Source organism: Rattus norvegicus, chromosome 20 (genome assembly GCF_021556685.1).
Source record: "Rattus norvegicus strain SHRSP/BbbUtx chromosome 20, alternate assembly SHRSP_T2T, whole genome shotgun sequence".
Taxonomy (NCBI): domain Eukaryota; kingdom Metazoa; phylum Chordata; class Mammalia; order Rodentia; family Muridae; genus Rattus; species Rattus norvegicus.
Genome location: NC_141553.1, coordinates 48,745,545 through 48,767,350, shown reverse-complemented (window position 1 = coordinate 48,767,350; position 21,806 = coordinate 48,745,545). Strand labels below are relative to the sequence as shown.

The 21,806-nt window shown below is 46.5% G+C and overlaps 1 protein-coding gene across 2 annotated transcripts in view; it reads left to right on the top strand.

Moving 5' to 3' along the window:
- The window catches only part of Armc2 (armadillo repeat containing 2), a 107,784-nt gene that overhangs the window by 59,800 nt on the left and 26,178 nt on the right, over positions 1-21,806 (top strand). For both annotated transcript variants that reach the window (NM_001432282.1, NM_001432283.1), the window contains exons 11-12: positions 7,714-7,859; positions 13,708-13,807. In NM_001432282.1, coding sequence (NP_001419211.1) covers positions 7,714-7,859; positions 13,708-13,807 — 246 coding nt within the window. The remainder of the gene's footprint in view (positions 1-7,713; positions 7,860-13,707; positions 13,808-21,806) is intronic.

Genomic DNA, 21,806 nt, shown 5'->3' with positions numbered 1-21,806 from the left:
TGTGCCCAAAGGTTGCTTTGGAAGATGCTTTTGGGAAAATGAATCTCTCCTATGGCAGTGGCCCTGACTGGGGGTAAAGTTTCTGGGATGCTCTTTCTTGCTTAGCCGCAGGAGTTCAGGGACAGTTCTGAGATGGGCTGCTTATTTGAGCCTTTATAAACTATCTCCTCTTTTTTTTTTTTTTTTTTTTTGAGACAGAGTTTCTCTGTATAGCGCTGTCTGTCTTGGAACTCACTATGTAGACCAGAGTGTCCTGGAACTCACAGAGGTCCACCTGCCTCTGGCCCCCAAGTGTTGGGACTAAAGGTGTGAGCCACCACTCCCAGGCCCAAGATCTTCTTAATGCAGTTTTCTCTATAAAAATGGGTTTCCGGGGCTGGAGAGATGGCTCAGTGGTTAAGAAAACTGACTACTCTTCCAGAGGTCCTGAGTTCAATTCCCAGCAACCACCTGGTGGCTCACAACCATCTGTAATGGGATCTGATGCCCTCTTCTCACCAGAAGACAGTTATAGTGTGCTCATATATATTAAATAAATAAATGTCTTTTAAAATAATGGGTTTCCTAGGGCTGAGAGTTTAGTTTCTTGGTAGAGTGCTTGCCTAGCAACCAATGGCCTCGGTTCAGTCCCCAGCACCAAAATGCAAAATACACTAAGAATAGACCTCCCAATATTGATTGCATGGTGAGACATCAAGACTCACTTCGTTCAACGAAGCAGACTCTCAGTGTGTCTTACCTGGCAGAGGTCACCGCACTGGACAAGGGAGCATCAAACTGCACAGCAGAGCTCGGTCATTGTTCAGCAGATAACTAGCCATGGCCAAGATGGACTCTTTCTCCCTTTCTTCCTTTCTTTCCTTATGTCCTCTCCGCTCCGCTCACCATGTAACAAAAGCGCGGACAATGAATTCTGTTCAATTCCCTTGAAGACTATCAGCTCAGCATCTTCATCTTCCCATTGGTTGCTTCCTGCCGCTTTCTCACCTACTGCCTTCCCATTGGTTGCTTCTGTCTCACCCGCTGCCTTCCCATTGGTTGCTTCTGCCTCACCCGCTGCCTTCCATTGGTTGCTTCCTGACTCTGTCCGTCTCACGTGCTGCAGATTGAAGAGTTGCAGCTCCGGCTTTTTACTTTGTTTCTTGGTGAAATAGGGTTGGGAGTTGTGAATGGACGGTCTGGGGCAAACCCTTTAGAAGCTTAGTACCCATCATTCGACCTCCACTGTCTTTAAAGGGAGGATTTAAGATCGCTTAAGAGATTATGTGCCAGAAGTAACAGTAACTAAGGAGAACTGGGAACTGGAGGAGGAAGTAGGAAGGCAGCAAACATATCTGAGTGAAGTTTGCTCTGCTCCAGTCTTGAGACAGGCCCGGTGGGTGGGCTGCCCTGGGAATGGAGGCTAACCCACCCACAGAGCACAGGCCAGGGGTCGTTCTGGCTCAGCTCTATGCTCTGCTAGCCAACATTGAGTTTTTATTGGATTTAAAATGTTCACTTATGCAACAAGAGTTCACTTATCTCGCCAAGAGTTGGAGGGAAGCTCAAAATTAGGTTTGGGGCTCGCCCGACTGGTCACTGTGCAGTCGAGCCAGACCCCCCTCATCCGAGCGTCTGCGGTTTTCTCCTGAAAAACCACCTATCTGAGAACTCAGCACTAGACCCCACGGGGAGGGAGGACTCAACGCCCCACACACTGGGAGTCAGAGCGGTAGCTGCAGAGGTTGGTGGACTTTCTTGGAGTAGAGGGCTTCCAGTCTGCCTGGCCCTTTTAGACCTTCTCCCTCGGGTCTCCCAGCATGCATCGCACCACACACACACACACACACACACACACACACACACCTACCTCCTTATGTAATCACTATAGACCAGACTGGCCTCAACTCAGAGATCCTTCTGCTTCTGCCAAATGCCACTACTGCCAGACCTATTCCAATCCTGCTCTTTCTTACAAATAAAGAGTTCTCTCTCTCTCTCTCTCTCTCTCTCTCTCTCTCTCTCTCTCTCTCTCTCTCTTCATTTTTTTTTAAAGAACAGAAGTGTGTTCCTTTTTTTAAAAAAAATCACTGTGTACATGTCCATTTGTACGTGGGTATGTACATGTGGGGGTAGGAAATTAAAACACTCTGGGACAGTCCTTTGCAAGAGCAGTGCCCATTCTGGACCCATAAGAGGTCCTCTGTAGTTACTTTTGACCCCAGCACATGGAAGGCAGAGGCTGGCAGATCTCTGAGATCGAGAGCAGCCTGGTCTACAGAGTGAGTTCCATGACAGACAAGGCTACACAGAGAAACCCTGTCTTGAAAAACAAAACAGACAAATAAAAATTACATGCTTTTTAGTCCCTCTTTTTTTGAAAAGGTAGCCCAGGCTGGCCTCAAACTGGCTGTCTGTGTAGTAGAGGTTGGTCTCAAACTCCTCACTGATCCCCACACCTCTACTTCCCAAGCACAGGGATTACTGGTCTGTAATTACACCATGGTGCCCCTCCCCCAGTTTCCCACTCCAACCTCTACTTAGCAGGAGTTTCTTAGGTAGGAAACTTTGACTTCCTCTTCCTTCTCCCTCCTCCCTCCTTTTTCCTTCTCCGTCCTCCCTTTTCTTTCCTTTTTCCTTCTCCCTCCTCCCCCTCCTTCCTTCTCCATCCTCCCTGCATTCCCTTTTCTGGGTTTCATTCACCCAGCTGCCAGCAACTAAACACCAAAAAGCTTTAAGAAATGGACTATTGGGGCTGGGGATTTAGCTCAGTGGTAGAGCGCTTACCTAGGAAGCGCAAGGCCCTGGGTTCGGTCCCCAGCTCCTCCGAAAAAAAAAAGAACCAAAAAAAGAAATGGACTATGGCAGCATCGGGGAGGCCGAGGCAGGGGGATCTCTGTGTGTTCAACACAGCCTGGTCTACAAAGTGAGTTCCAGGGAATCTGACACCCTCTTCTGGCCTCTGTGCGCACCAGGAACTTACATGGTGCATATCCATACATGCACACAAACACTCCAACATATACATGTAAATAAATCCTTAGGAAGTAAGCACATAAGAGATGGTACACCAGTGGAGCTCTCCATAGGGGAGAAGGTGCATGGAAGCTCTGTGTGTGTGTGTGTGTGTGTGTGTGTGTGTGTGTGTACACATACAGATATACACACATATATACAATATATACATACATATATGTATATGTATATATATTGGTTGTCATATATGTGTTGATGAATAATGATAAAAATAATAGTGTATATATGTATATGTAATGTATATAAAATAAATATGTATGCATGTTGCAGAGGGTTTAACCAGGGTGCTGCTGGCACAGAAAAGAGGCTCTGCCTAGTCACTAAGCCATCCATGCAAAGGAGTGGACTTAGCTGGGCCCTGCATGTGAACATCAGACTGCAGGAGTGGTTGAGGAAGGCGTGCCGAGTGACAGAAGTAGTTACAGAAAGACACGGATCAGAAGGGGACAAGCATGTTATCTGGAGGGCTGGGGAGAGAGGGAGGTGCGGGGAGTAATATGGACGCATAGACTGAGAGAGTGAGGGCCTGTAGGATGTGGATGCTCCCCCTTTGTCTTGGGCAACCGGGGGGGGTAGGTTTGGAAGCCCCTCATTGTGGTTTGATTGAAAGCCACCCCATTGAAAACCTCCCCACAGAGAGAGATGGCAGATGGTGTCTGGCAGGGGTGGGGGAGTAGGCGGTGGTAGCTATAGAGGTTGGCAATCGGGGAAGTTGTGGAAGAAACGGTGGCAGCCAGAGGAAGTGTGGAAGGAGTGGAGCTGTTATTGTATGGGTTTGTGCCAGCCTTGACTTGGGGCTCAGTGTTAGCACCTGCCCTCTCTGAAGCTCGTGGCCCAGAGTAGAGAGGCAGGCAGAGCCCAGCAGAGAGTCCTTGTGGGGTCTGTTGCAGGAGGTACACTTTTGAGTGATTGGGAACAACCAGATCACAAGATCATGCCACTGAGTCTGATCCTGGGAAGAATGGACACAGCCACCAGGGCTTCGGTTGACAGAAAGCAGAAAACAGGGAGGACTTTGTGGGCCTGGGCACCTAGGCTGAGGATAGCCTATGTTGAATGTTACTGGGAAGTTTTGACACAGGGGCAAAAGCTTAACGCATTTTTCTGCCAGCACCACAACTGACAAGTGTGGCAGTGTTCAGGATAGCATGTATTATTATCCCCCACCACCCCTGCACCCCAGACATATGCTGTACTAATGTTTGCACCTCCACTCCTGCTTCCGGCCTTTTAGGGGTGCTCTGTCTTACTATGTAACCCATTTTGATGCCAATTCCCAATCCTCCTGCCTCAGTCTCCAGAGTGCTGGGATTACAGGTGTGAGCCATTATGCCCAGCCACTGGGTCATTTATAAAATTAACATGTTTGGAGCAGAAGAATCGTAAAACTTTTAGCTTTTTCCAATGAGATAGGAGAGTATGGAGGGATGAATTAGGGTGTGAATAAGAAGAAATAGCTCCAAGGAAAACAGTGAGCCGTTCAGAGCGAGGTTGGTGAGGGAACAAGGCGACTGTTCCAGCCACGGCAGACAGAGAAAAGGAAATACCACTGTTGGAATACGTGTTCCAGGCTCCCATGGGCTCTGCCTGCCCTGGAGAAAGTTGGGAATCAATCTGGCACTGGTTCTCCTGTATCTTGGTTGGGGGGTTGGGGGGTTGGGGGGGGTGAGCCATCGTTTAGGCCGGTGGTTCTCAACCTGTGGGTCTTGACCCCTCGAAGGACTCATTTCATAAGAGTTGCCTGAGACCATTGGAGAACACAGATACATTACAATTCACAACAGTAGCAAGGGCTGGAGAGATGGCTCAGCAATTAAGAGCACTGACTGCTCTTCCAGAGGTCGAGAGTTCAATTCCCAGCAACCACATGGTGGCTCACAACCATCTGTAATGAGATCCGATGCCCTCTTCTGGTGACAGTGTACTCATATAAATAATAAATAAATAAATAAATCTTAAAAAAAAAACAACAGTAGTAAAATTACAGTTGCAAAGTAGCAACAAAAATAATTGTGGTTGGGTGGTCACCACAACATGAGAAACTGTGTTAAAAGGTTGCAGCGCTGGGAAGGCTGAGAGCCACTGAGCTAGACCGAGCTAAACCAGCAGTGCTATTTCTGGAGGGGAATTGGAGGAGCTCAACTGATACCTACGCTCCATTTTACAGCAGCCAAGACTGGGATTTGTAGGGCAGCCTATAAGTCTCACAAAGACCCAGGCCCAAGCTTAGTGGATGCTGATGGCGGGCCATGGTCCACTGGAGTTTATTTCCCTGCGGATGTTTGCAACGTCAGAGCTTTCAAGGGAGAACTTATGAGTCAACTGCGGGAGTTGGGGATTTAGCTCAGTGGTAGAGCGCTTGCCTAGCAAGCTCAAGGCCCTAGGTTCGGTCCTCAGCTCTGAAAAAAAAAAAACAAGAGTCAACTACCAACGCCTTGAACATGTTCATTTGGGACATTTGCAAGTTTTCTGGGTTCCGACATGACCAGTTGTATTTTAATCAGTTAGATTTAACTTCATGGATACAAAAGAAAAGCTAATCAAGGGTACCTAGCACCCCATTAGTTTTGGGGTTTTGTTGTTGCTGTTGTTGTTGTTTGGTTGGTTTGGTTGGATTCTGAGGGAGGATCTCCTAGCCCACGTAGACCTCCTACTCTTTCTGTAGTGAAGGCTAGCCTTGATCTCCTGATCCTCCAGTCTCCACCTCCAAACACTGAGATTTCAGGTGTGTGTGGTTTTTGTTGTTTGTCTTTAAAGGTGCACAGTGCCGACCACAAAGCTTTACTCTTACATAGAGCTTTGCAGCACACATAAACCATTCCTACATCTGTACAGTCCATATCTCCTACCACCCAGAAAGTGACCAGGGGAAGCCCGCTTTGCTCCCCACTGATGAGGATATGAAGTGGGGGAGGCACAGTGTGAGCAACTGCCCTAATCATACCTCAGTGGGGAGAGTGATTATTCAAAACTCAGGCCCATGCTCCCTCCTCTGCACCCATGGGTGAAGCTCGTCAGTAGGGGTGGGGACAGGCCTACCCTGTGTAGTGGACACTGTGGACATCACAAACCTAATCTTAGCTCACCTCACCTCGCCCCATCTCACCTAAGCTCAGTTCCCCTCACCTCAGCTCAGCTCCCTTCACCTCCCCTCACCTCATCTCACCTAAGCTCAGCTCCCCTCAGCTCCCTTCCCCTCAGCTCCCCTCAGCTCATCTCAGCTCACCTCATCTCATCTAAGTTCAGCTCCCCTCCCCTCAGCTCCCCTCCCCTCCCCTCAGCTCACCTCATCTCACCTAAGCTCAGCTCCCCTCCCCTCAGCTCCCCTCAGTTCCCCTCACCTCAGCTCCCCTCAGCTCCCCTCCTCTCAGCTCCCCTCACCTCAGCTCCCCTCAGCTCCCCTCAGTTCCCCTCACCTCACCCCAGCTCACCTTAGCTCACCTCACCTCAGCTCACCTTAGCTCACCTCACCTCAGCTCACCTTGCCTCAGCTCACCTTGCCTCATATCTCACAATGATAAGATAACCAGTTAGTATCACCCTACCATGAGGAAAATGTACTGTGGGAGGGTAAGAATCCAAGCCAGGCTCTAATTGGGGGCCTGGGTGACTCATCACCAGCACCTTGCCATGAATCCCCTGGGGAAAGATCACAATGAAAATGAAAATCACTAGACAACAGCAGGGTAGTGGTGGCACACACCTTTACTTCCAACACTGGGAAGGGAGAGGCAGGCAGATCCCTATGAGTATGAGGTCAGCCTGGTCTACAGAGGAGTTTCAGGACAGCCAGGGCTACACAGAGAAGCCCTGTTTCAAAAAGACAAGCAAACAAAACAAAATTACTAGACAACAAAGCCACTGTTACAAATTTACTGTTACAAGTTATACTCTTCTTGATCCTTAGACCAAAGCCCAAAGTAGAAAGCTTTCTTGAAAAAACTTTTAACAAAATAGGACAAGCTTGTAAGACCTTAGCATCTCCCTCTTTGAATGAAATGAGACTAAAAGTTTTACGTAACTACTGGCTTCCTCATTATTCCATACTACTTAGAGGAGTTTAAGAGTGCAGAGTCGTGTGCAGGGATGCATGCCTGTCCTCCTAGCTTGGGGAGGTAGAGGCAGGAGGACCAGCAGTTAAAGTCACCCATTTGGGCATCCCCAGCCCCACCACACACACACACACACACACACACACACACACACACACACACACACACACATGCACACAATCTCTTTCTTAATAAAATTATAAAATCTGAAAAAATAATTTGGAGTGCGAAGGTTCTCATGTGCTGTACTCTGTGTTTATGACAGGCTCAGTCAAAGATGAGGATTTCTCTAACTCTGAGGGTTTGGTAAATTATTTACCTAAAAATGCTAATATTCCATCTCCATCTCTTTGTATTGGTCCATTTGAGACAATCCCTTTGTAGCTCAGGCTGGCCTCGAACTCATAACTGTTTCATCTCGACTCCTTACGCTGGGATTGCAGGCATATGCCACTACACCCAGCAGCCTCCACGTTTTCCATTTGATTTAGCTTTTTTTGTTCCTGCCTTGAGCTTCTGGGCACAGAGCCCTCCCCCTTCTCCTTTCCCTGCGGTGGGGAGTATAGGTGGGGGGAGGCGTGGGTCACCCAGCCAGGCTGCCTTATTTTAAGCTTTAAGAAAATGACACGCACACACGTTCTCCTAGACAACTGCTACCTTGAGAAACTTGGTCGATTCACCACTGACAAGGAGCAAACTCCTGAACATCGGGGCCTTTCCCTGTCTCTGCACAGTGATGGGACAGCACATGAACGACAAGGACATCTGTACCAACATCGCCAGAGTCTTTAGGTAGGTAGACTAAGAAAATACCTCACTTAAAACGTGTAGTTGTGGGGTTGGGGATTTAGCTCAGTGGTAGAGCGCTTGCCTAGGAAGCGCAAGGCCCTGGGTTCGGTCCCCAGATCCGGAAAAAAAAAGAAAAAGAAAAGAAAAAAAAAGAAAAAACAAAAACAAAAACGTGTAGTTGTTAGTTTTCGTAATCTAGGTGCAAAGTGGAGGATCTGCCTCCTCCATCAGATCAGATCGACCTGTGGGCGTGTCTGTGGGCGTGTCTGTGGGCGTGTCTGCGGGGCGTTTCCTTGATTAATATATGGCCCCGCCCACTATCCTGGGCAGGGGTGGACTGAGCCAGCTATGTGCTAAAGGTTCATGGTCTGCTTCAGTTCCTGCCTCCAGGTTCCTCTCTGAGTGTCTGACCTGACTTCCCTTCCTTCCCGCCCTTCCCTCAGTGACAGGGACTGTAATGCGGAAACCAGAAACGTAAGCCAAACAAACCCTTTCCCACCACGTGTTGTTCCTAGTCAATTTTATTTTCACACCAAAGAGGAGCAAGCTAGAGCAAATGCTGGCGTATATTCTGAGTTCTCTCTAGTATTTGCATATGGCTGGACAGGACATTTTCCCTTTTAAAAGTTCACCTACAGACAACGTCTTGAATGCAGTTTAAAAGCCCCAATTCAAGCCGATTTCTTGTGTGAGTCTGATGTCACTCTAATGGTCAGTCCCTTGGCACTTGGGAGGGCTGTGAACTAGCCCAATGCGTTCATTATTTTACTTAGTCACCCCTTGGCGACAGAGATCCGTGCACCAGAAAACTTATCAAACTGCCGTGCTGGAAATACTACTGAGGTGCTTTAATTCGAAAAGAAGATAGCTGATTCAAGCCTGGTGTCAGTTAGTCTGTCACAGTTATTTCGGAAAGATTTCCGATGGGGGCTCAGGAGGGCCACTGAAGTGGGTTGTTGGAGTATGGAGTTCAATTGGGTGACATTAATGCCATCGAAAGACAGACAGACGGCATGGTGGGGCTCTGAAGAGAGGAATAAGGGCCATGTGGCAGAAGTGGGCTCTCTTTTTACGCTTTCGAAGGATGAGGGGATTTTCACGGTTCCTACCTGTAGCCGGGCTCTCTGGTTCCCAGGCCCAGGCAGGAAAGGGTTGGGGAGCAGGAACAGTGACCAGTACCCCTTTTGATGTAAACTCACTCCTCCACGTGAGCTGTGCTGACACCTAGAGATCCACAGACTGCCATGCTGTCAGCCAGGAGGCAGAGCCACTGCACGAACTGACCTCCTCGGTGGCTCAGTTCCAGCATTACACTCTTGACGCTTGTGTCCCTTGTTGGAACTTGGACTCACATTTCACTAATCACCTTTGCACTTTTAGTCTCTTGATCTAGGTTGTTTGAAAGGAGCCAGGTGCTGATAAACTCTCCCTCTCCCCCTCTCCCTCCCTTTTCCCTCCCCTCCCCCTCCCCACCCCCCTCTGGTCTGACTTTGTAGTCCAAAGTCCAGGCCCATTGTCTTAGCCTCCTAAGTGCTAACAGTATATGCCACCTCGCCCAGCTTTTAAAAAAAAATAAGGTCCTTCAATGCAATTTTATAGATATCTCCATAAGTATTTCACATCCTTTCAGGATTTATTCTCAGGTTTATGGAAAATAAGTTACTTCCTCATAGGCTATACTGATGACCATAAATACAACCAATATTCATCTATTAATTTTATATTCGGGAACGTGGTGAGCATTATGTCTGTCTGACTATAGATTCTCTTATACTGTCTCCACAAGTTGTCCGCAAATGAGAATTACTTTGTTTCTGTCAAAAATATTGCAGTTCTCCCCCTCCCCTGCCTCTTTTAAGAATTTAAATTTAATTAGTTTTAATTTAGTATGTTGCGGTAGTCTCACCCCTGTAGTCTAGGCTGGCCTTGAACTCCTGACAGTCCTGCCTCCGGCTCCCAAGTGTTGTCTGAGTCACCATAACTAGCTCCTGTCCTTTCTTTCTCACATTGCCTAGGATTCTTAGTAGATAGCTGGCGAGCTCTAGCTATCTTCTTCCAACTTTAAAGATTAGCGCATGGTTTCACCAGCTGAAAATAATTATTATGGGCTCCCCTCCCCACCCTTTGGAAACAAGATCTCAAAGCCTAGATCGTGCTGGCCTCCAACTCACAGAGACCTATTTATCTCCCTCGGCCTCCTGAGAGCTGGGAGTTCTTGTGGGAAGCTATTTTGCATCATTGAACCTCGTTAACACATTGTTTCAGATCGACCTAGCCTTTTCCTTTGTCATACTGTTTTTGTGTTTTCAGTTTCAAGCTTCATCGTAAAATGAGTGTGTGGATAGTGGCCTGATAACCATCCCTTCTCTCCCTCTGTCTCCCCCACCCCACCCCGGAGTTAGCGTCCCATTGGATTGCCAAGGCTGATCCCAGACTGCTCAGCTCAAGTTACTGTGTCCTTCCTCTGCCCACTGAGTAGCGGCCACCGTGGCTAGCTGACTCATTTGTTTAATGGCTGTATATGCTGTCTGGGTTCCCACTTGGTTCAGCTTCAGACAGTTTGATTCTTATGAGAATTTCATTTCTCCCCCTAATGCTGTCACACAACATTAAATGGTTCCGCCCAACTTTTCAGGGGTAGAAAGATCAGTAGTTTGAGTCCTGCTTAGAGTACATAGTAAAACCCTGTTTCCAAAACCAAACCACTGGCATGGCGGTAACGCCTCGATAGAGCGCTTGCCTACCGTGTGAGAGGCCCTAGGTTCCCTTCTGGTACTTCTATCAACATGTTGATTGACTCAGCTTTGTCTCTAACGATAAGTTTTATTTATTTTACTTATTGGCAAATACTCGTCCTGTATTTATAGTGTGCTGGGCAGTCATCTAGGTACTTCCCAGGAACTCACCAAATGGGTACCTTCACCGTCATCTTCATCTGACACAGGGGGAAACTGAGGCACAGGGGAAATGCACTCATTTTCCCAACATCACACAATCAGTAGGTCACAGAGCTGCTGCTCAAGCCAGGCACTTTGTCTCCAGAGCCCTATAGTAGTTTTCCTGTTATATGGCCTTCTTTGTTATTAAAATTGCTTTTTGTGTTTGCTTTGATTTTTAATAACTTTTTAAATTTCCTTGATCAATCTTGCCAAAGCTTCGACAGTCTTTTCTTGTTTTTTTTTATTTATTTTATGAATACTTATAAGTGCTTGTATGTGTGTATGTATGTGTATGTATGTATGTGTATGTACATATGTGTGTATGTGTGTGTATGTATATATGTGTATATGTATGTATGTGTATGTGTGTGTATGTGTGCATGTATGTGTATACATGTGCGTATGTGTGTATATATGTATGTGTATATATGTATGTGTGTATGTGTGTATGTGTATGTACATATGTGTCTATGTATGTGTATGTATATATGTGTATATGTATGTATGTGTATGTGTTTATATGTATGTTTGTGTGTATGTTTATATGTATGTATGTGTGTATGTGTGTATGTATGTGTATGCATGTATGTGCATGTGTTTATATGTATGTGTATGTATGTGTATGTGTGTATATATGTATGTGTATATAAATGTATGTGTGTATATGTGTGTATAAATATATGTATGTGTGTATGTGTGTATGTGTATGTATGTATATGCATGTATGTGTGTATGTGTGTATGTGTATGTATGTATATGCATGTATGTGTGTATGTGTGTATGTGTATGTATATGCATGTATGTGTGTATGTGTGTATGTGTATGTATGTATATGTATGTATGTGTGTATGTGTATGTATGTATGTATATATGTATGTATGTGTGTATATGTATGTATGTATACCATATGCATGCATGCATGCATGTGCCCTCAGAAGAGGCTGCTTCATCTACTGGAGCTGGAGTCACAGGCTGAGTTACCACGTGGGAGCTGGCGACTAAGCCTGGGTCTGTTGCCAGGGCAGTCAGTGCTCTTAACTGCTGAGCCATCTCTCCAGCCCCAATCATTAGGTTTTTGCAAAGAATCAGTAGATGTGTTGATCTATTTCATTGTATGTTTCCTATATTGCTCTTCCTGCTTCTCCTTACCAACCCCTCTCTTTTACTCCGTGAAGATGCTATGTTCTGCTTCTGCCTGGTTTAGTAAGAAATTAGTCTTCCTTCAGTCTTGTTAAGGCTATTCATTTTCCTCTAAATACCCCTTTAACTGCATCCTACAGATTGTAATTTACAGTATTTTAGCTTGCATTCAGATGTGGCTTTAGATTTTCTAGGTTATTTGAAATTTAAGTTATATATCTTAAAAAGTTATAGTATGTGGGAGATACATTAATGTCTTTTAGGCTGAGAGTGTGACCCATCCCAGCCCTTTCAAGGTAGAAGCAAGAACAAGTTTATCCTCAGCTACGCAGTGAGTCTGAGACCAGCCTGTGTTGCATGCAACTCAGTTTCAAAAAAAAGGCTGGTTAGATAGATGGTTTACTCGGTAGGTAAAGCCACTTGTCACCAAGCCTAACAACCTGATTCAATTCTGAGGATCTAAATGTAGAGGAGACAATCAATTCCAAACATACACACACGCACGCATGCACGCACGCACATGCACATGCACTTGATCTTCCTGTGTTGTACTGACTAGTTTCCAAGTTCCCAGGCTCAACAGCCCCTTATGTAATTCTTAGACCCCAAGTGCTGCCATTGTAGTTGGGCACCAGCCATGTCCTGCTGTGACCAGAGAAAGTCATCTGGAGGGCATCAGTGCTGTGAATACATGATGAAACTCACAGCCCGGTACATGGTCAGATTAGAACTACAGTCTGCTTGCCTATTGGCTGTACCTTATGAAAGGTTCCTGTTTGTCCTGGTCTTCCCAGTGTTGCCTTTGGGGTTTGCTCACTGCTCGTGAAACACTCTCAACGCTGCCTAACTGATGCTAGTTTTTATACTCACTTCTGATGGGGTCCTGGCAGATTGGTGGTCATCCAAACAGATACCGCAGAGATCTCTGAGCTTCTGTTTTGAGCATCCTATGTGGATGTGCATGCTGGTTAGTTTTTTGTCAACTTGACACAAACCTAGAGTCAGTCATCTGGAAAGAGGGAACCTTAATCAAGGGATTGCCTCCATACAATGCATGCATGCATACATACATACACACACATATATATACACATACATACACACACACATATATATACACACATATACACATACATATATACAACATATATACAGACATACATATATATGCACATACATACATACATATATACACACATACATGCACACATGCATATATACACACATATATACATATATACATATATACATACATACATATATACACATAAAGAGATTGCATATATAGACTGGTTCTGGGCTGTATACAAAAACAAGCTGAGCAAGTCACAGTCAAAAAGCTATTGGGCAGCATCCCTCCGTGGCCTCTGCTTATTTCCTGCCTTGGTTTCCTTCATGTCGGACTGTAAGCTATAAGGTTGGGGCATTTATCACAGCCAAAGAAAGCAAAATAGGACAGTACTGTACCATCTTCAGGGTTCTGCCTCCTTCCGGGAAACAAACACAATCCTCGAACTTGTTAGACAAGTGTTTGCCGCTGAGTTCAGTCCTCAGCCCCACCCCTCGAGGAGGGGGGCTTTAGAAATGCCCTTGCTCTGTCCTCTCAGAGTCTAGCACAGATAGTGAGCCTCACTGCATTTTCTCGGAATTGTGGGGGTATTTCTGGACTTCTTTTCATGAATTCATGGTCTGCATTTACAGTGTTACTATATGTACTTTTTAAAAAAATACATTGCATTTATTCTGATTCTCCCACTTGGCATTTCCCACAGCAAACTAACCTCTTACCGTGACTGCTGTGCGGCCCTGGTCAGCTATTCCAGATGTTACGCCTTGTTTCTAAGTCTATTGAACAAATACCAGAAGAACCAGGTCAGTCATGCATGCCTTTGTTTGGTGTCCTCAATGTCTGTGCACTGGTGTACTCGTAGAAGCCAACATTGGGCGAGTTCATCTATATTAGTTCCTATTAGAAGCTTCCTTCCGTCTGTGGTATGACGGCCCCAGAAGGCAGTGGATACCTGCAAGGATTGAATAGAATAATCCGAGGCAGAAACTGCCTCCATTAAATAAGGTCCTTATGGGAGGTTCCTGACCTAGCGGGTAGACTGCAGGATTTCTGCTCTTCTTGGGGATTTACAGATTGCCTACGGGAGTTGTCCTGGGGTGGGCATGAAGTACACTGGTTATTTCAGTAGAAGCCGCCCACCACCACTACTGAACTTCACCCCGGGTTTATGGTCAGATGGGCAGAGAGAGGCCCGTCTATCTGTGCTTTAACAAGAACCATGGGGATTTAATGCAGGCGAAAGCTTGAGATCAGTCTACATGAGAGGTACCTTGAAGATTCTTTTAGCCTTTGAATTCACTAATTCTTTGATCATGCTGAATTTTAGAATATGAAATTTCAAGTTAAAGTGTTTGAAGAATTATCTGTCTACTATCATCTATGTATGTATGTATGTATGTATGTATGTATGTATGTAGTGTGTATGTATGTATTTGTCTATCTGTAAGATATATGTGTGCCTAAGTGTCTGTCTGTGTACCACACGCAGGCAGGGACCCCAGAGGTATGGGATCCCCTGGACCTGGAGTTACAGACCGTTGTGAGCTGCCTGATGTGGGTCCTGGGAACTGAACCCGGGTCCTCTACAAGAGCAGCCAGTGTTCCTAACTGCTGAGCCACCCCTCCCACCCTCAGGATAAAGTATTTATGAAACAACGTAGCTTCAATAAGGAAAAAATGTTGTTTACATTGTAAAATTGCATATATATATATATATATCACACACGGATGCCTGTGTGGGTGCATATGTGTGGAGACAAGAGGACAACTGTATCAGTTGGTTCTCTCTTTCTACCCCATGGGACCCAGGGATTGATGTCAGATCAGGTTTGGCAGTTTAAATGGAACTGACTCTAATTTTTCTAGCCAGGTAATTCTGTTGAAAATGTCTACATGTGTTGGCTTACATTATTTTAGCTTTGTATTGTTGTTCTTTTAGTGGTGGAGAAGTTTCTGTCATTGCCTTACCTTAGCAAGATAAGACCTTGCTAAAAGTCCTGGTAACTCACATTAAAAGCTGACCTACACATTTTTTACTTTATCTGTGTGTGCGCACACATAGGAGAGCAATGGGGTGAAAGTTAAGAGACAGGAAACCAAGGGCAGAGTCAGACAAAGCCTTGCTGAGTAGCCCAGGCTGGCCTAGACCTCCATATGTAATCCAGGCTGACCTGTCCGTGAGGCCCTCCTGCCTCAGCTCCCCAAGTGTGTAGCATCAGACACAGCACCGAGTTTGAGTCTTCCTCTGAGTATTCAGGCCACAGAGGCCTCCACACGAGCGCTCTGTGTTTTCTATACACTACATCCTTTAAAATTCGAGACTTCCTCATGTCAGACGTACACGAACTTGCTTAATCTACTTTAAGGTGCTAAACAATGCTGTTCACTTGTCCGTCAAGCTTGCCTAACTTAGGTTTTGCAAACTAAACTTTATCCTTGTAATCTAACTATAATCTTTGGACAGTGAATTGACCCAAGGATAAACCTTGCTATCTTGGCTATTTCTTTTTTCATTTGCCTTTGCGGTGAGGGACTGTGTTTTGGGGGGAGTGAGAGGTGTGCCCCCATGCATGTTCCTGTGGAGGTCAGAGGTCAGTGTTGGGTGCCGTCCATCTTACATTTCAAGGCAGAGCTCACTGATTGGCCGGGCTGGTTGCCAGCAGGACACCACCCCACCTGTCCGGTGCAGGGATGACTAGTGAGTCACCTCATGCAACTGTTTGTGGGGTGCTGGGGACCTGAACTCAGGTCCTCATTCTTACACAGAAAGCATTTTATCTACCGTCTAAGCCCCACAAGTTTCCTTTTTAAGAGAAAGGACCTGGGGAGATGGCTCAAAGAGAAAATGCTAGTTGCATAAGCACCAGACCTGGATTTGACTCTCTAGCACCTACACAGAAGCCAGTGTGCATGGTAGCCCCCTGCAGTCCCAGTACCTGGGAGGCACAGACAAGGAACGCCTGGGGCAAATCTGGTTACGTAGACTAAAGGAATTAGAATTGGTAGCCTCTGGGCTCAAGTGAGAGAGCCAGTCTCAGTATCTAAGTTGAAGAGTGACTGGGGAAGATGCTGGATGTTTCCTCTGGTCAAGTACATCTGCACACACTTGTAAACATGATAAACACCACATGCACAAGCACACACACACACACACACCACACACACACATACTCATGAACATCACATACATCACACACAAACATCACACACACATACACCACAAACACACATCACACACACACATACTCACACAAACATCACACACATCACACACAAACATCACACACACCACACACAAACATCATACATACACACACATCACACACACATACTCACAAACATCACACACACACACACACCACACACACACATCACACACACACACCACAAACACACATCACACACACACATGCTCACACAAACATCACACACCACACACAAACATCATACAACACACACACACACCACACACCACACACACACACCACACACACACACCACACACCACACACACACACCACACACCACACACACACACACCACAAACACACATCACACACACACATGCTCACACAAACATCACACACCACACACAAACATCATACAACACACACACATCACACACACATGCTCACACAAACATCACATACACCACACACAAACATCATATACTACACACACACACACACACACCACACACCACACACCACACACATCAGCACATTTATAGCGATGTATGTGTGAGCCTACTAATACATATAAAATAAATAAATATAAAAAGGAAGTTTAAGTTTTTCCTAGTACTCCTTATCGTGTCTTCTACTTAACTATTGCAATGTCATAATTTTGAGCGATCTCCCAGTAAGAAAAATACTTCCCAGCCCCACTATTTGAGAAGAGCGGGGGAGAGGTCAGGCTGCCAGGAAGTGATTAAGTAGCGCAGATACTCCCTCAAGTCATTAACCAAAGCTCCCCGTAAGTCCTGACAGTCTTCTGCCGGTGGTCCCAATGCTACCATTGATGCAGCCGCCTCCCCCACTGCAGCGAGCTCCCCGGGGACACAGGCCTGACGTGGGGTGACTGATCCTCACACTGGAGACTTTTGATATGGAGAGAATGAGTCTGGAGTCTGTGAACTGTTATAAGATATATTTTTCCTAATATTCAAGTGTCTTCCTTAAATAGTTACTGCTCTCTTCCTGGTTTGGAGGAGGACACGTTATTAAGTATTCTCCTTTCTTTCCATACTGGTGGGTTGCCATAAAACTGGCAGAGCGGAAAGGATAGATTTAAAATCACCTCAGATCAGCACAGGCCCAAGGAAACAGCCCACACCAAATTCCCACCCCTTCTCCAATACAGAAAGCCAGTTTCTAGAGCTTGTACACCCTATCCTAACGTGCTTCGCAGGAGCTTAGAAGTTTGTGCCTCTGAGTTTCACCTGGATATGGAGGTTTAGAACAGATCTTCAGAGTGGAACTCAGCCCCGCGGAAGCTTGAGGAAAATTACTCGTGCCCCAGCTGTGCGAACTGTCTCTGCGAGATTAGCTTGGCAGAAATATAGTTGAAAGCTTTGCAGTCTCTCAGTGTCCATCCCTAACAGTGAGGGCTTAGGTCTGGAGTGCCTCCGCTCAGGGAGGTTTTGTTTATTTCTAACTCCCTTCCCCCCCACCCCGCCTCACCCCAAGCCAGGAGGAGGGGTGTGTTTCCAAAGAGTTTACCTAGTCACCCTTCAGAGAGCGCCAGAAACACAGGTCTCATATTCCAACTCTTGTCTCACTCAGAAGCTCAGCAGAGCCCACCTGGTTAGGATTTGCATAGGAGACCCTCATTTCTTCCTATGGGTCCCAGATGAGTCTAGGTTCTGATTAAAACCACGATTTAGGGACACAGTTTTGACCTTCATTGTGAAGGAACACCTCCATAACAAACTTAAAAGAAAGACCAGATAACTGAACGAGAGATTTCCTTCTCAGGAGATACAAAGTGCAATGTGGTTGGGAAGATGACGTCTCTCACAGACCATCGGTCGTCCTTGTTACGTACGTCAAAAGCTGTGAACAGTGCAAAGGAGCAAGAGAACAGACCCAGGCTGGAAAGCGGGGTCTGGTGGCTCTGGCTGGACCGTAGGCTGTTGTACTCAGCTGTAGGAGGCTGAGGCAGGACGTCTGAAGGTTTAAAGGCCTGCCTGTACCACAGAGCACATGCAACTTAGTGACAGAGACGCTATCCCAATAAAGTGCTTCAAAGAAGCCTGGGATGGACAGGGCCAAGTGGTGGGGCCCTCGACTGCTGTGAAATCCCCTGGTTCAGTCCCCAGCACCAGAAATCAAATGCAGTAAAACCTGTGGGAGAACCCTGCATCGCGCCCTGAAGTTTTATTATTTTTGTACAGTATATCCGTCTCCTGCTGATTACATACATTTGTAAACATTCCTTTTTCTGGTTTATTCGTAAAACTTAAAAGCTTCTTGAGCTCATAGTAAGTTTTGAGAAAATCACACCCTCACACGCCCTGTGTCTACTTAGAAAACACCATGACCAAAAGCAACTTGGGGAGGAAAGGCTTTATTTCACTCAGAGTCCCATAGAAGAGTTCCTCACCAAAAGCTACGTGGGCAGGAACCCACCCATGGAGGGGTGCTGCTTACCGACTTGCTCCCATACCTTCCCCAGCCTGCTTTCTTGTAGAACCCAGGATCAGAAGTCCAAAGACGGCACCACACAAAATAGGCTGGGCCTTCCCCCGTCAATCACTAGTTAAGAAAATTCTGCACGGCTGGGTCTTATGGAGGTCTTTCTCAACTAAGGTTCCCTCCTTTCAGAGAACTCTAGCTTGTGTCAAGTTGACATAAAACTAGCCAGCACACCCCACTTTGACATTTGCTGTCCTTTTGGCTAAAAATCGTCCTTTAAAAACTGCTGTTTGCTCTGCCCCCTGCACATTTGAGAAAGCCAACGGGTTATGTGTGCATCCACAGTAATTATGCAGGTTAACTGGAATGCCAAAAGTTTTCCCTCCGTGTGAGACAGCGGTCCAAATACTCCTCCTGCATGGCGTGGCCTCTTTAAAATTAGTTATTATACTAGGAACATTTAGGAGTTCATCTGAGCCAGGCATGGTAGCTAGTGTCTTTTCTCAAGGAGGCAGAGGCAGGAGGATCTCTGAGTTTGATGCTAGCCTGGTCTAGAGCTCCAGGACAGCCAGGGCCACACAAGAGAAACTGTGTCTAAACCCTGTCTTGAAAAAGAAAGCAGCAAAACAAAACAAAACAAAACAGAAAAATTTAATCTGGCAGAATCCAAATTTGTGAACGCATTAAATTAAAAAAAGGGTTTCTCCAAAATTCCAAACAGTCTTCATTACCTCCAAGATTGTGTGCTGTCTCAAACATGTACTTAAACCGCTCATCACTTCACATTTATTGATCCAGCAAAATTTGACACTATCATGCATATAGAAAATCATGTTGAGGGGCCGGAGAGCTGGCCAGTGGCTCAGAGCACTGCGCTCTTGCAGAGAACCTGGCTGTGTGCCCAGCACTCCCACGGCAGCCACAAACATCCGTAACGCCATTCCCGGGGTCGATGCCCAATTCCAGCCTCTGCCAGCACCAGGCACACGAGTGGAACACAGATATGCACACAGTCCAAACACTCATACGCGCAAAACAACGATAACTCTAAAAATTAATATTGAATAAAACGAAGGACGGGATCACCCGTCTGGGTCTGGGGGAGTAATCAGAGACACAGCAAAAGGTTCTGGGTTCAGTTCCTAGTGTCAGAGCCTTCTTGTCTGTGTCTGTGTGTGCCTCTCCTTGTCTACATATCCGCACCCGACTGGAGCCCGGAGTGTATTCTCTGTGACACACGTGCAGTTCTCTAATCCTCGGAAGCTGCTCTGAGAGCCCACTATGTTCTCTTAGCAACATGGGGACACGTCACCCCTCACTTCTGAGGACAACCTGACTTGCTGGCCAGAGCCATGTTAAATCAGCCTCTCTTCTTCCTTTCTTGGCCATGTGCTCTTACTATGTAGCCTAGGCTATCATGGAACCCAGCAGGCCGGCACCAACCCGTACTCTCCGTGCTGGGCTTTCCAGCGTGAGCCTGTTGTGATTTTTCAAGACCATAGAATCGAAAATCGGAAACAGACACCTCTAGCCCTAGCTCTCTGAGGAAGCTGAGGCAGGAGGATCACGAGCTAGGTGATAGCCTGGGCTACGTAGTGAGCCCCAAACAAACAAGATGAAACAAGCCTCATACTGACAGATGTCACCTACACCTCCCCCTCCCCGTCCCCCACGCACACACAAAGCGATCTTATCAGGGCTCAGGGCGCTGCACAGGAAGCTGCGGCCAGTCACTTCCACAGCACACTGAGGGGGAAATCCTGTCCCGGGGCTCACTGCTGATGGGAGATGTGAAATATCTCTTCCCCATCTGCTGTTGTTTTTGTTAAAGGGGGAAAAAAGACAAACTACAGGAGGCAGTACCCAAAGCGAGCGTCCGACCTATCACTGCTCTCACAGCTATTAAGAGAAACTTTAGCATTTAGAACATGCCTTTCCGAGTGTGCCGAAAGGTAAAGAGGGGGTAGGTGGCCTGCGCTTCTAATACTACACACCTGCAATGTGAGAACGGCCCAGTAGGAATGTGGATTCGTGCGTTTTTGCAAAGCCACACAGTAAAAATAGACAGGAGAGGCGTCTCCGTTTAATCCCAGGGTCCAACGCTTGCCTTATCGTTGGAATGAATCTCTTGGGAAACTTGGGAAATGCAGGTCGCTGGGCCTCACCCTGGGTGGTTCTGGTTGAGTTCTGGGGTGGGACCCAAGAGCCCATTTCTAAGACACTCCTGCCCAAGCAGCAGCTTGGAGAACCTGTAGCACAGAGTGTTGAGGTGGTTCCCTAAGACACATCCTTCAGTATGCACGAAGTGACTTTTAGATGAACCTCCAGAGGTCACAGGGGCTCACTCAGGTCATCCTGATGTAGGATGAGCATGTCAAAGGAGGATGCAAGTGGCGAGACTGGCCAAATGTGCTTCTTTAGTAAAACGTGGGGCTGTCTCGTTTGCCTTCACATGGGCAGCAAACAATTTCTGACCTGTTTATGCTCTGTCTCTGTCTCTGTCCCTGTCTCTGTCTATATCTGTCTGTCTCTGTCTCTATCTGTCTCTCTGTCTCTGTCTCTTTCCCTGTCTCTGTCTATATCTGTCTGTCTCTGTCTCTATCTATCTGTCTATCTGTCTCTCTCTGTGTATGTGTGGTGTGTGTGTGTGTGTGTGTGTGTGTGTGTGTGTGTGTGTGTGTACGCGCGCACACACACACACAAGCATGTGCCCGTGGAGGGGGGTTACACTAAACAAGTGCTCTCCCACAAAGCTCTCCCAGCTACAGAGACTGTTTCTTAGGGAAAACAAGATGTTACGTTTTGTTGTGTTAGACTCTTCTCCCAATTTTCTCTGCCAGACTTTTGTCAAAACAAGTTGTCCTGAGACCAGCTGCCACCCTTGGCAGGCATGCAGCACCAATCAGAGTAGCCCACGAGGGAGGAATGAGGTGGGGCCCTTGAGACCCTCGGAACGACCCACCCAGGGGAGGTCTCACAGACCACAGTTAGCTAGACAAGCCCCCGGGTGTTGATTTGTTATGTGAGACAAGCACCGTTTTGTCATTAAAACAATTCCTGTAGATTCTTCCCTTTGAAAGAGCACAGATGTGTATCTGTACCCACCTCTGAACTTCCTAAGTTTGCGGCAGACATGTTTGAGAGTTGCTGTGTTATTTCTGTTGAC